The sequence below is a fragment of the Hydractinia symbiolongicarpus genome, chromosome 1, assembly GCF_029227915.1.
Source record: "Hydractinia symbiolongicarpus strain clone_291-10 chromosome 1, HSymV2.1, whole genome shotgun sequence".
Taxonomy (NCBI): Eukaryota; Metazoa; Cnidaria; class Hydrozoa; order Anthoathecata; family Hydractiniidae; genus Hydractinia; species Hydractinia symbiolongicarpus.
Genome location: NC_079875.1, coordinates 4,497,344 through 4,512,320, shown reverse-complemented (window position 1 = coordinate 4,512,320; position 14,977 = coordinate 4,497,344). Strand labels below are relative to the sequence as shown.

At 32.0% G+C, this 14,977-nt stretch overlaps 4 protein-coding genes and 1 pseudogene across 4 annotated transcripts; 3 read left to right on the top strand and 2 right to left on the bottom strand.

The window, feature by feature from the left end:
• Positions 1-855: 855 nt before the first annotated feature.
• LOC130632116 (uncharacterized protein C9orf85 homolog) lies at positions 856-6,304 on the bottom strand. The gene is made up of 4 exons (XM_057444450.1): positions 5,900-6,304; positions 1,882-1,995; positions 1,334-1,416; positions 856-1,066 (listed from the first exon to the last, which is right to left on the bottom strand). Exons 1-4 carry the CDS (start codon positions 6,106-6,108, stop codon positions 924-926), a joined length of 549 nt encoding a protein of 182 aa, XP_057300433.1. The 5' UTR covers positions 6,109-6,304; the 3' UTR covers positions 856-923.
• Positions 6,305-7,268: 964 nt separating this feature from the next.
• LOC130632148 (uncharacterized) lies at positions 7,269-7,734 on the top strand. Its single transcript, XM_057444452.1, has one exon. The coding sequence runs from the start codon at positions 7,305-7,307 to the stop codon at positions 7,698-7,700; it is 396 nt and encodes a 131-aa protein (XP_057300435.1). The 5' UTR covers positions 7,269-7,304; the 3' UTR covers positions 7,701-7,734.
• A 63-nt stretch (positions 7,735-7,797) lies between these two features.
• LOC130642353 (uncharacterized) lies at positions 7,798-8,547 on the top strand. Its single transcript, XM_057449468.1, has 2 exons — positions 7,798-8,313; positions 8,356-8,547. The coding sequence occupies exons 1-2, from the start codon at positions 7,798-7,800 to the stop codon at positions 8,545-8,547; spliced, it is 708 nt and encodes a 235-aa protein (XP_057305451.1).
• Positions 8,548-8,679: 132 nt separating this feature from the next.
• LOC130642274 (uncharacterized) lies at positions 8,680-11,614 on the bottom strand (annotated as a pseudogene).
• A 152-nt stretch (positions 11,615-11,766) lies between these two features.
• Positions 11,767-12,831, top strand: LOC130632132 (uncharacterized). Its single transcript, XM_057444451.1, has one exon. The coding sequence runs from the start codon at positions 11,883-11,885 to the stop codon at positions 12,399-12,401; it is 519 nt and encodes a 172-aa protein (XP_057300434.1). The 5' UTR covers positions 11,767-11,882; the 3' UTR covers positions 12,402-12,831.
• Positions 12,832-14,977: the final 2,146 nt, after the last annotated feature.

The window sequence follows — 14,977 nt, the reverse complement described above, 5'->3', positions numbered from 1 at the left end:
TCCGTGCAATACCCCTTTTCCTTTTTTGCGGAGGTGTGTTAACCTCCCATCCAAAAAAAGACGAAGACTTGCTATAAAGGGCTTGTAGATAAAAAAAACATCTTGAAAGATAATTCAAGCTTTTTAGAATTTTTATTTTAGAAATTTTTTTCAGACAATCAGATTCCAGCAATTACACAATTTCCGTTAGGAATTTTTAATTAGAATTAGAAAATGCAAATCCACCTTATAAAAATCAAAATCAGTTTTGCATTTTTTAAATATAAATGCATTTTCGCGCGTACTAATTTTTGAGTGTTTTGCGCGCAATTCTTGTACTATATTTTTTCACTACTCTTTTTGCGAGACTGTGCGAAAATTATAACGAGTAAGTTCTCTACAGCTTCCGTGTAGATACCTTGTATATGCGTTATATAGGGGATGAAATAACCCAAATTTTTAAATAAAAACGTCTCACAACCGATTAAGCAAAAAGAAAATACCTCAACCTAGTCCCAGGAGTCTTGTGGCATATAAGGTGGTATTACACCTCATCAACTTTATCAACAAGAAACAATGCCCTAGGAACGAGGTTAAAAATACCTGTTTTCTACTTTGAATAGGGGTCATGGTCAATATATTCCATGTTTTATTATTTAGTTTAGTATTCAGAGAAAAACATTTGAGGCGGTTTGCAGAATAACAAAACAGAACAGAAAGCCACTTAATCTCTTCCCATGCAAGAAAAGATAAAACGATTTCAACTTTCAGTTTGGATCGGAACGGAAAATTTTATCAGACAATCGGATTCCAACAATCACAATGTCAAAAAGACAAGAATCTCTGGAGACAAGATGGGTAAAAAAACCATGCAAGTCAACCTGAATTAATTATATTTTCTATTTATAAAAATATTACTGCAAATACACTGCGTTTGTGTATTACTAGGTGACGTCAGAAGCTTCACAAATACCACTGTCGTTAACGTCGTCGTTAGCGTCGTCATTAATGCTGTCATCATCTTCAGAGTTGTCGACTTTTTCGATATCCGTTGTTTGGTCTTTTTCCAATTTACGAAGGAAAGTACCTAGAAATTAATGAAGTGGCCATCAAAAATACAAAACAAAATTTACAGTACTTTTTTAAACAATTTTACTTTAAATTTAATAATACGATGCGATTGTCATTTTGGACAGTAGTCAACACAAAAATTTAAAATTACTAGAAAGGACAGTTGAGAAATGATAATATTAAGTACCCAAGAAATAACAAAACAAACACAAGCCACTTTCATTTCATACATAAATCTTTTGTATTTTCCGGACAAGGAAAGTCTGGATCATAATAAACTTACGCTTTTCTCTTAATTTCATGTACTTTAATTCTTCTTTCAAATAATTCTCCTCTTGTTGTTGCTCTTTCATCGGTTTCTCAGGTCTAAAAAATAACAATAAAAATAGGACTAACGAAACAGACACAAACTCAAACGGAATGCTCAGATAATCAATGAAATACCGAAATTTCAAGAGGAAATAAAGAGATGTTAATAATAAACCTTTAATCTTGAAAGCAAAAACAATTTCACATTGCATAAAAAATTTGGAATTCAGGAGAATATTTTGGGCCCAAATTTTAGGTTATTTAGGAGGTTTAAGTCTTCATTTGTTAAGTTATTCAGGATAATACAGGTGTGGCTACCCTCAATATGTAAAAAGTGAATACCAAGCACTATGTGGATACTGTGTAAAAATTTTACAGAGCGAATGCATCTCCACAATAATTACCTTACCCAAAGCCACTATTTTTTATTGTTATTATGCAGAACAGTTTTAACTAGCAACTAGAGGAGCTTCTGCTTCTCTCTGTCGTAAATAGTTAAGCTTTTAAAAAGAAAAGCATTACTCATCCACCACATCTTTTTGTTTTGAACATTTCGCACAAACTTTGTTTTGAACTGCACAATCTGTGCAGACAATGTGATATGCATACTTCACTTTTCTTTCACAACATTTCACACTAAAACAAATTTAACAAAGTTAGTGAATACTTTCCTTCTTCTTGGAACTAAATTTGAACGGATGTTATGAACACAATAAAAAAACAAGGCTTTTATAAATTTAGGAAAGCTGGAAGAATTTTTCTTCATGATTGATTTCTTGAACTTGAAAGAGTTTATTAGTTTATTATCATTTTTTGTTATGAAACTTAATCTTCAAATGACACTGTAGTTATTTTCAACTCTCAAAAAATTAAAACGGTTAATTTTTAATACATATACATGCATAAGTATTTGTCAAATAAGTTTAATGAATTTTAGTTTGTTTACTTGCTTTTTTGATTTGTTTGTTTGTGTGTTTATATACAGAACTAGTCGATAAGGCACGTGGAAAAATCCACATACAAAAAAGGCCATTGAAAAAATAAGTTGCTTTAGATGTTTTGCTGACATAAGCAATGCATATACAAAAAATTGCTTTTAAAATCTTATGCAAAATGTCAAATGTCAAACCTTACATCATTAGCATTATGTGCTTTATTGTTTGTTTCAAAATAGTTTTATATTTTCTATACATATTTTCATCATCATCATCATCATCATCATCATCATCATCATCATCATCATCATCATCATCATCATCACCATCACCATCATCATCATTCTTACCCAATTATCCCCCTCCATTCGTTCCAAGTGCCCCAGCCAATTCAATCTTCTTATCTGGATAACATCTTTAATTCTAAGGATACTTAGCCTGCTTCTTAGCTCATCTGAACTTTTTCTGTCTCTCAAACTGGCGTTACACATCCACCTAACCATTCTCATATCATTCCTTTCCACACGGTCAAGATCTTCCTGCTTCACTGCCCATGTCTCACTACCGTACAGCATAACACTTCTTACACAGGCCTCTCACAACCTATCTTTTAACTCAATTGACAAGACTCTGCTAGTCAACAAAGGAAGTAACTCTCTGAACTTTTTCCAAGCAGAACCTATCCTGCAAGTAACACTTCTTCCAACACCCCCTTCACTGCCCAACATATCATCTAAGTAACAAAAGTTCTCAACTATCTCTAACGAGCCACTGTTGTACGTCATTGAAGCTGGAAATACTTCATTCTCTATCTCACCTTTGCAACGTTTTGCTGCATATACAAAATGTTCTTAAAATCTTACACAAAATGTCAATGTTAAATCTTAAACAAAATAAAAAAGAGCAGCTTGAAATCTAGTTGATAAAAAGTCACAACATCGACACTCACAACATCGACACTTGCAACACCAATACTCACAAAACTGACAGTAAGAACACTGACAGCCACAACACGGATAATAACAATGTCAGAAATAACGCATCTCAAATATATACAACTTGCAAGAAAAACCTCAGTATTATATTCCTGAAATGTCAAAAAGTTGGCCTGCAAAATTTCGCACAAGTTAACAAAATAAGTTCTTTACACATTTTAAATATTGTCTTTCCCTTAAAAGCTTATACAAAAATATGAAAAAGCCATAGTTTAGAAAACATTAAATGCAAATCTACAAAAATTAGTCATTTCAGTTGCATACCATTCTCTCCCACAAAAATGTAACACAAAATGTAAAAATCAACCAGTTAAGAACACAAAAAATTTTCTTTTTTAGTATGATGATCGGTACTACCTTTTACAAACAATTCTGAACCTAAATGTCAAAAATTCAATAAGCAAAGAATAAACTTGAATAAAAAAAGATCATTATTTTGGAAAAACTGTATACGGTTTGTACACAAAAGTTTACACAAAATGTAAAACAGATTTGTTTTTGAGAAGCACAGCCAAATCAACAAAAATAATTTCATTCACAGCATTTTGTATATTGCCATTACCCTTCTTCCACAAAAAGGATATGAAAGACATCAAAATTTAGAAAAATTTATCATTTCAGTGCATACAGTCTTCGCCTATTAGATTACAAAATATAAAAACAGAACATTAAATATTTTTTTTATGGAAACATTTATCCCTACAAAATTTTGTAAAATTCTTAACAAAAACAAAAACGTGAAACCAAATTTTCCTCCAATAAAAATGACATCACATAGTTTTCCCCCACAAAAGTTATAATCTCATATAATAATACGAAGTGTACAATATATAAAATATAGATAGAAAAAGACACCGGCTTACACAACAGCTCACAATGAAGTGTAATTCTACAAAAATTTATTCTTTCAGTATATTGCATGTAGTCTATTTTCATAAAAATTAACACAAAATTTCAAATAACAGCACTTTGCAAGACAAACAATATAAACGGATAACCATACCATCCTCTCATAATTTTTTTTAAGCCAAAGTCATAAACCCACGTAAATTGCCAATCAAATGTCTACAACCCCTTAAAAATAACCTGGAATTTCACATGTAGGCTGACAAAAGTTTAACAAGATGTCAGAAACAAAACAATAAAAAATAACTTAACACACACACTTTAAATTCTGAAAGAATTTATTCCACTTGTCATATTGCACATGGAATTTCACATGTAGGCTGACAAAAGTTTAACAAGATGTCAGAAACAAAACAATAAAAAATAACTTAACACACACACTTTAAATTCTGAAAGAATTTATTCCACTTGTCATATTGCACATGGAAATGTGAAAATAATTAAACCCTTATGGGCATACAAGTACATCCTACTATCCTGCAACAGTTAAGTCTTTGAAAGATTCTGCAGGTAACTTGTTACCTTATAATTCTTACTCATAAAAGAAGAGTAGTTTGGAAACTAAGGTAGTTGGCTATACACAATCAAAAAAGAGGAATAACAACATAAGTCATAGGTTAAAGCTAGCCATGGGATGGGGAGCTTGACTTGCAGGCTAACATTAGCTAGCTAACAGTAACTAAGACGCCTAAACATACTAAACCTGGAACACTTAGCTAAAACTAAAGCTAGCTATTTATGCTTAGTAAAAGATATAAAAAGAGAAACAATAGTAATATAAAAATAATAACATTACAGTGTCGGTAAGTTCAACAAACTTTTCTGTTTGTTAGTCAGTTAACAACTTTATCTAGCATTTTGAACTTTAGGACAAGTACATTAGTTACGTGCCAGGGCACACATTAATTATGCAACAAAATGTAAACAAATATGGCGGCTACGTTTTTTTTAAAAAAAGCGGTAAAATATAAAACATCATGAATTTGAAGCTTTTCTTTGAAAATGCGAGTCTGCTTGCTCCAGTGACATAAAAACTAAACGTCTGAAAAAATCAAAGTTCTTACTATTTGTGATTTCAAATCCACTTTAAACTCTAGCCTTTATTTTCTACTTCTAACTTTATTATTTAATTCTAGTTTTAGCTACCACCTCTTACTTCACTTCTTTGACTGTTCTTTCTCAGAATTACTTTTTGCACTTTTTTCAAAAGAAGGAACCATTGTTTTGTTGTTGTTTTTTTCGGTGTCGAGGGTTAAATTTATTTCAGCAAATCAAGTTGCTCCATTTTGATCATGTGATGTAAGCAAAGTAAACACGCTATCAAAATGGATATCACTTTTTCAGAGACTTCAAAGGAAATTTCGGCTACATTAAAAGAAAATAACCACATCCAATTTACCTGTTACAGACAGACAGACACAAACACACACATATTATTATAAGAGATGTACGATGGATGGTAATATAAAGATACTATATATATTGTGACTAGCTAAATCAATACATCAATACAAGATTATGAGACATTTTGATAAGATAACAAAAAAGCAGCATTTTTTAAAGCCTGAAAAGTTAACGTATTAGAACATTAATTTTGAATAAAGAAATGTACAGAAAAATATAGTTAACGTATTAGAACATTAATTTTGAATAAAGAAATGTACAGAAAAATATAAGTATTTGTATTTATAATTACATTCTTACCATTTACCTGGAACAGTTAATGGTTTGTATTTTTTGTATTTTATCTTCCACTCGATGCAGTCTTTACATCGCTGACATACATTAGAAACGTGCAAGTTATTTATTGTTTTCTGTTTGATGCTTGTGTCATATTTATCATTTTTAAAGCTATGACCATTCTTATGTTTCTGCGCTCTTTGTTTTGTTGTATTGCCACGTTGAGTGCTCATTTCAACTCACTTTCTCAACATATACACTGTAACAGAGGGACAAAATGTTTTTAATACATCTGCATATATCATGATATATCTGCTAAACATTGGAAAAAACAGCTTATTTGATCTAGCTTATTAAGTATATATACAGGAAAGATTTTTTTTTTTTGGTTTCTCCTAAATTATAATTCGCAATTTTACTTTCAGACAATGTAGTTTGTGCCATTTATGATTACGTATATATTTTTGAGAAGTGTATGAAAGACAGAGAAAATAATCTTTCTTTTAAGTTGGTCACCTCAGGAAAACTTCATGGGGTCGTGTTTACAAAACACAATGTTTTCCTTGTGACTGACAGACAAAATATGCCTATATTATTAAATAGAAAACTAACATAAAGCAATTAATTTTATATATATCAAATAAAATGTCATTTTAAAGATAAACCTTCTCATGGTTTAAGTTGTTTGCTCATTTTCTGTATTGAAAAAAAGGGGAAATAATCACAGTAAATTTATTAAGGCTTTATGTGTGGGTATTAGGTATATTTTACATTTTTTGAAAAAATAATTAGTCTCATGGCATAGAAATTTAGTATGTTATTGCCTACTTAAAACTTATGTGAATGATTTGTAACTTTTCATTTCAAAATAATTCATAAAAAAATTATTTTACTTTTCTTCAAAGCCTTCTTAATTCATAACAGTTTACTTCCATTTTTCAATTCTCAATAAGAGTGTTTTAATAAAAGAAATATTTATTTAAACAATGGTTAGCCGAAACTGTGAACTTGTGTATGGGGGGGTCACACTAGAATTTTAAAAGCATGCTATAAATTTAAAGCAGGATTTAAAGCGTGCTTAATAAAGTGAATGCATTTTTGCTTTATTAAAATGTCTTTCAAATTATGTTTACTTGCTTTAAACATGTATGGTGGCAGAGAGCTGTCACACAATATTTCTTTACTTTAGAAATAAATTTAAATTGCTTTTTATTTTTGCTAAAATAAAGTTTTAAAAACAAATTATGTATAAAAATACACACTTTGCAAACTAAAATTGAATTAAATTTTTCGTATGGCCAAGAGCTGCCAATGTTTTGATATTTAAAGCTATAGCTTTTTGAATGCCATGCGACAAAAGATTAATAAAATAAAATGGGGGGAAAAGGAGAAATAAAAAAAGCAATAAGGGACAGATTTTAACAAAAAAATGAAATTAAAACAAATTCAAAAGTTACCTAAAAGAAATGACAAAACAAAAGATAGAGGATCAGACTATATTGGAGCAAAAATCCTTAATTTCCAAGAATTGGTAGTGCAGCTACTTAAAGGAGAGTCTTCTGGCAAGGCGAAAAAATATGAACGCACTGGTCCTCAAGAATTCGTGCCTTTTGAATATGATGAAGTAATGATCGAGAACATCAAAGCTGCATGCACTAAACACTTTGCATCAAGATTACCAATTGGAATGACTTGTGATGTATTGAGCAGTGATCGTGGCCCTTCATGTTCCAAAATGGATTATTTACCATCATTAAAATTGATATATATTCGGTTTATAAATTTTTTCTCTTTCAGTAAGTGTCAGCGTATATTCCCGTTATAATAAAAGTGGAGCAGTGCATACATCAGGGCCATCATCCTCTTTATTAAACCCAAACTTAAAGATATCAACATGTCCAAAAAGTTTACCAATGTCTTAAATGTTGAAACTAGGCAAACTTGTAAAAGCTGTTGAAAAGCAAGATCAAATGATCCATGTTACTGATTTTAAATTAAGCAACATGGAATTGGGAAAAGGTAGCGACATAAGCTATTATATTGACAAAAGTCCATTTGAAAATGGTGCTATTCGTGAAGCATACAAAGCAAAACGTCATAGATTAAGGGGTGCAACATTATTTGTTGTAAAAAAGTATTTTCAAAAAACTTTTGATGAATTAGAACTAGTTGGTGATACACCAGAGGAGAATGCCAAAAAGTCGGCCCAGATGCATTCCCTAGCACAAAATTTTGTGTTGCAGTTAAAAATGTTACTTCAGAGTAAAGAATACAAAGGAAATTGTTTGAGCTATAACAATGTTTCATATAAAACCCTAAATAATGAGCCTGTCACAATTGAGGAATTTATTGGTGGAGATTTTGTTAAGTATTTTAACAATGATGGTACTATTTGCCAAAATCATGATGTTAAAGCACAAACCATGGCGGAATGTTTAGTCCATTTTTCTTTTGTTAAGTCCAATGAAACATTAACTTAGGTTGATAAACAGGGGTGTGGCTTTAAATTATGTGATCCAGAAATTGCAACAACTGAAGGCTCTTTTGACAAAAGCAATAAACTATTGTTTTGTTCTGGAAATTTGTCAACCGTGGCCAAAGAAACATTTTTTGTGCAACAAACATGCAACAAGTACTGTTTATTGGTGGAATTGCCACCTCGTAACCTTTAATTGTTAGATAAGATTTTTGTGTAGATATTTTCAATGCATTTTTAGTGTAAATAATTTCTTATTTATTAAAATCTTTAATTTTGTAGTTTTAACAAAAATTTAACACATACTAAGTATAATAATACCACTTTTTCACTTGTCATCTATATTGTTTTTTAATAAAAGATACATTTTTACATATTCTTTAGCATCAAAAGGGTGCTTTACAATAGCCTCACATTTCCTTACTAAGCTGTCAGATATGTAGTTGTGTTCATTTTAAAGGACTCCAGACAAACCTGCAACGTCTTCTAGCTCCTCTTCTGACAACTGAAAACCTAAAATTTAGTTTTTTGATATTTTAAACATAGAAAGATATTCAAAATTTTTAAAACATGTAATTTATTTTATATATTTTTGCACATACCACAGTTGGTCAAACCATATCTTTCTGGAAAGGCAAAAATATGATCCAGCACGCCATCAGGCAATAATTGATCTTTTTGTTTGCGAATGTGGTGCGAATTCTAGAGAGTGTCTTTGAATTTATCCAACAACTGTTGCTGCATTAAGGGTATCATGATATAATTCAAGAGATTTCTAGAAAAAAAGTCCCTTGATTTTAACATTTTTAACTTTTTCTATTGTTAGTATTTATTTGAGAAAAAAGATTTTATTTATCGTGCATATTCATCATTGTTGCATTGTGTTAGTATTTATTGTAGAGCTTAAAGATTTTTAACTGGTGGTTTTTCCTTTCTCATATTTATATCTTTACCTATCATGTTTGCTATTAGGGTCATAATGATTATTCTCTTTTAACCAATACAAGCCCTTCTTGAAGTACTTCTCTAGAGTTCATATAATTCTCGCCACCATCTCTCAATCTATTAGAAACAGGAAAGGAATTTTTAGAAGTTTATTACAAATTAAGCCAAGAGGATAAAAGTATAGTTCCTACTTGGTTAGATGTAGAAGGTCCATATATAACACTGTCTGTTGACTTGTCTAAGTCGTCATGGTTATGCCGTAAATAAGCCTGCATTGTGGCCATAACTCCTGTCTTGGTGCCTTCGTAAATTCTTAAGTAAGCGGGTACAGTTCTGCATTCATATAAGTGTTCAAGGTACCAATAGGCTCCTGTTTTGAATTGGTGTCTCATATGCACGACCATAAAAGTTTTCTGCTAGCTGTATTCATACAGCCATAAATAGCTAAGGAAAATGTCCAATTTTGGTATCCCATAAGCTTGTCATGGCCATCCAACGATAATACCAGTTCAGTTCATTGCTGATAAAGTTCTTTCGTTTTCTTTCCTTCTTGGTACCTGGCCATCTTTCGTTAAGCATTTCTGTGTCCATTTCGTACATAATGTTGTGTATTGCATCCCTTGGTATGTATCTTCATTGCATATTTCCCTGTATCCTAATTGTGTACCAGGACCATCTACTTCCTTTTTTACCACGTTTCTGACATCTTCATCAGTTGTATTTACCATGTTAATATAATGTATCTCAAATTTTCGTAACCTTGTGTCTAAAGAGTGCTTTTTTGCTTTAGCTGCTATTAGTGCATAAAACAATAGAATAAAAATTATGCACCAATATTTGAGTATTAAAAGTGAGGATTTTGAGCAGGTATTATGAAAGTGACAGTTCATTCGTATGTGAGAAAAACAACAACATGATTGTTTTGGTTTAAACTGTCCCTTTGATGTTACCAACAACTTGCTTGAGTGAAAGCATGCTTTATTTTTATACTAAGCATGCTTTAAATTTTGTTTAAACTCTCCCTTTGATGTTACCGGCAACTTGCTTTAGTCAAAGCATGCTTTATTTTTATACTAAGCATGCTTTATTCTAATGTGACTCCCCTCCCCCCCTATTCACATACAGAATGTTTGTATAGATTGTTTTACCTTTTTTTAAATACCTCACGAGTCAACATTCATTCAGGGAAAATATAGTGGGATACACCACTATTGTACTGGTACACTACAATTGTGGGATACCTTTGTTTTAGAAAAATGAGGGTGCCAGGATATGAAAGACTTGATGGAGTAAAAAAAAATTATTTTTTTAGTGAGATATATAAATATATAACTACACTCTACTATTTTATGCCTAACAAGGGTCCTCAATCTTTCCTGAACATAAGTTAATCTACCGGTAAGAGCAGAATATCCACGTCCTACAAAGTTAATATAAGAAAAGTTTGATTTAGGACATGAGGACATGTAAAAAATTCATTTGATAGATTAATGGACGGATGTATGGATGGATAGATGTGCATATTTTACATGGCTAGCCTCACAAATATTGAGGGATATACCCTGTCTATTATTTCAAGGGGACATGGCTTAGATGGAGACTCCTAGAGTATTTAATGCCCATTTTGAACTATGCAGACCCAATTAGGGCTGCGCTATACTAGACAACAGTGTGCCATATCCCCAATTTCCCTCACATGGCTTGGGTTAACCTGGGGCTATGGTGACATTCAATTCGACATGTTGAATCGCCCCCGGTCTCTCCCGCACAGAGTATACGAGAGTACGAGAGAGCAAACGAGAGCTATGCTATAACCACTAATTTATAGCAATATGAAGTAACTTTAGAAAACATACAGAAAAACAATATTCAAGAGGACCACCGCAACCGGAGGTTGACATCCAGGACGGTAATATTTCTCTGAAAGTAGCTCTATGTACATGTTGCATGTATATAATAACTAGCTACACTCTTAAAATACCCTGAAAGAAAAATATACATGGTGCATTAAAATTGATAAGTATTGTACACTACACTACAGTAGATTGGTCAACAGGCTGTAGGAGTGTCGCTTCTCTCAGACCACATCACGAAGAATGTGATATGTTTAAAATTTAAAATTAAAACAAAAAAGTAGCACGCTTTTAAAACTACCATATTGAGTTTTAAAATGGTAGGCACTATAACCAGGGCTCAAGTCGGAGGTCTTATACAAAATAATTATAGCGAGTTAACCTGATGGTCTCGATAGTCCAATAAGCGAGTATATATTTAAGCACAAGTATTTGAAACAATTTAAAGACACTTCGTTGAGTGGAATGTTAACTGTACTTGTCGAACAATTCTTGCGAGACAAGTTTAAAAGTTTCAAGTTATTTTTTGTATAAGACCTCCGACTTGACCCCTGGTTATAGTGTCTACCTTATATTATACCGCTGCGCTTTTCGTTTTTGAGATATTTTTCCGGTGTTTCGGCGACGGAGAATTTTACAAAAATTAAAATGGTAGACTCCCCAACTTACTGAATTTGTAACTCCCCGGTTACCGCTAGTACTCATTTTAATTTTGTGATAGGAATACACAAAAATGGCAGAAGCATCTGATAATCCAGATCCAGCCACAGCTAGTTCCATTTTGGATTTCAATACTCTGGACATAAATGGTGAAAAAGTGGAGTTGTCAAAATACAAAGGCTATGTAACCTATATTGTTAATGTCGCAAGTCAATGAGGTTTAACTAAGGAGAACTATGCTCAGCTGGCTCAACTGCACAAAAGTCATGCTGGGGAAGGTCTTCGGATTTTAGCTTTTCCATGTAATCAGTTTGGAAAGCAAGAGCCTGGCTCAAATGAGGAAATCAAAGCATTTGCCATGGAAAGAGGTGCTGAATATGATTTGTTTTCTAAAATTAATGTAAATGGCGCACAAGCTCATCCATTATATCAATTTCTCAAGTTGAAACAGAAAGGTACTTTTGGAAGCAACATTAAATGGAATTTTACCAAATTCCTTTGTGATAAGAATGGAGTTCCTGTTAAACGGTATGCGCCTACGACAAAGCCACTGTCTTGCGTTAAAGACATTGAAAAAGAACTTAAAAAATAAATTTAATGTTTTATTATTTTTTTTCTTAGTTTTTGATTTATGGTATTAGCTATATAGTTAATTATTTAAAGTTACTTCTTTATTTAGTAATTAATTTAATTTTTTTCATATAAAATAACATATATTTGGGTGTGAGGAAATTGCCTTTTAAATCGTAGCTTCTCAATTTTAAAAGGTTCATGTTTGAATTTTTTTTCTTCACATGTTTTACAATTTTTTTATTATTGCACTATATTGAAATAGATATACATATATATATTTTCATGTCCTTAAAATTATTTATTATATAAGTTGCATTTGGTGTTGGTGATATTTAATGATGGTTTAGCCATATCCTTGTTTACAAGTTGGCTTCACTTGATTATCTTAACATAGTGCAGTTATGTATAGTTGATATCCATCTGTTGCACCAAAACATGTCGTATAAAAACTTGTGTTCTTATTTGCTTTCATTCCTTTGTGTATTGAACACCTTTTACAATAAGATTACAATAAAAGATTGTTTTCAGTAAAATGGCAACATGCAATGATGTAGTTATTGTTGATGTGTACCGCACACTAGTTGGAAAGTTTAATGGTTGTTTCGCACCCTAAAAAGTATGTTGTTCTTAGCATGCTTTGTTGCACATTTTCAATTAACTTTTTTTGCCATAACATTGGTTGGTTTTATCAGTTGGTTTTCTCTGCGGTTCTGGACTTAAAGCAGTTGTTAATGGTTACCAAACGCTGAAATGTGGGGATGCATGTGTTGTGATTATGCACGTTATGCACGTTATATGAGTCTAAAAATATTTAGATTTATTTTGTTTTAAACATAAACTATTAAGAAGTAATATTTATAAGGTGAAGAAAGCTTTATGAATTATGTTTTAGGCACCACACTGCGTCCACATGAGAGATGGCATGCGTTTTGGTAACGTTAACCTGGTGGACAGTATGTTAAAAGATGGCTTAGTGGATGTTTTCTACAACTATCACATGGGAATTACCGGTAGAATTAGCTTGTCCTATCAATGTTCTCTTTTTATCTTTAACTTTTATGTCCCAAACTAATTTTCCGCCCTTTTCCCGCCTCTTACAAGTTCGGGATAGAGAAAGTCCACTTAAAATTCTTTTTATCACAATCACAAAAAATCTATGAGAAAAGATATAACATTGTACATTTTTATGACGCATGCGTTTTTAATAATGCGTCAATTATTTTCGTTTTTTCAAAAAGTACAACAATCTAATTGGGAATTAGTATTATTGTGACATTATGACATTTTGATAATTTTTGTTTGTTAAGAATTTATCAGTGTATTTTCAAATACCGTAAAACATTTTGGTACTTTGCCGAATTTGAGAATCTGCGAGGCATTTTCTACATCAAATAGAAAAAACATTGAGATCTTTAACATGCGAAATCAAAATTTGGGCTATTGAGTTGTACTGCAATTGTCGCATGCCGTACACGACGAAGAAAACGCAAATGACATGGCCGAATGCTCAAATTTTTACAACAGTGGTTTCTTTAGGAAAAGGAAGCATTTTTTCTTGATACAAACACATACGTGGATGCGGACGCAATCTTTTACGATCGTAAACTACTTTAGTTGGACCACCCCCCAAAGCAAGAACTGTTGCAAACGCAATTGCGTATAGTCCACAATCCACAGAATTTTTTTGTTGCTGGACGGAACATTTCTCTACCCTTATCTCCAGATTTGCTGTATGGCAGAATAATGCTATTTGTCACGCAACGCTGGGTGTCATAAGCACTACATGAATTGGTATGATTTTTATAGTGTGCAGGATTTTTATAAAAGGCTTATTTGACCCAACTAATTCATCACATTTAGGGATACCGAAACACGTGTCGAAGAAGCCATCGTATTGGGCAAATGTGCTGCAAGATGTTGCTGTGCCAAGTTAATAGATTCGTCAGTTAACACCTCGTTATTTGTTATGCCATGTTCTTCGATTGAAGAAACAACATCGAAAGTTTCCCTTCTGTTATTTGTGCAGTCTAAATAAAGTCCGAAGTGATAGTTAAAAAGGCTTCCATATCCTTACACACATGGTGGACCACCCATTTTGGTCTGTTCTTAAGCCACTGCGTTATGACAGTCGTATCCTCGATGTTGAAGTTAGGATTGCGCATTGCGCATGTTTCTATTTTTTGTATATAGTATGGTGATTTTTGGTAATGTGCTTATATTCTGTATATTTTTTCTCTTGCGAATAGCCTTTCGAGAAGGAAGTGGAGTTGTGTCTTGCAATTTCGTTTACAATCGATAATACTCACTCGATACAAGGTTATCTTTGATGTAGCTAAATAAGACGAATTATCAAATAATATCTTGGTATAAGTTCAATAATAACAAAAATAATATTTATTATTGTTAACTTAAATAAAAATGATATTTAAGTTAACAAACCTTTTAAATTTGTCTGGCAAGACTTGTTCGACAAATACAGTTAACATTCCACTCAACGAAGTGTCTTTAAATTGTTTCAAATACTTGTGCTTAAAATCCTTTCTTTGTATTTCTACAGCATTGTTAGTATTAACAATCACTTCTAAAAAAACCAAT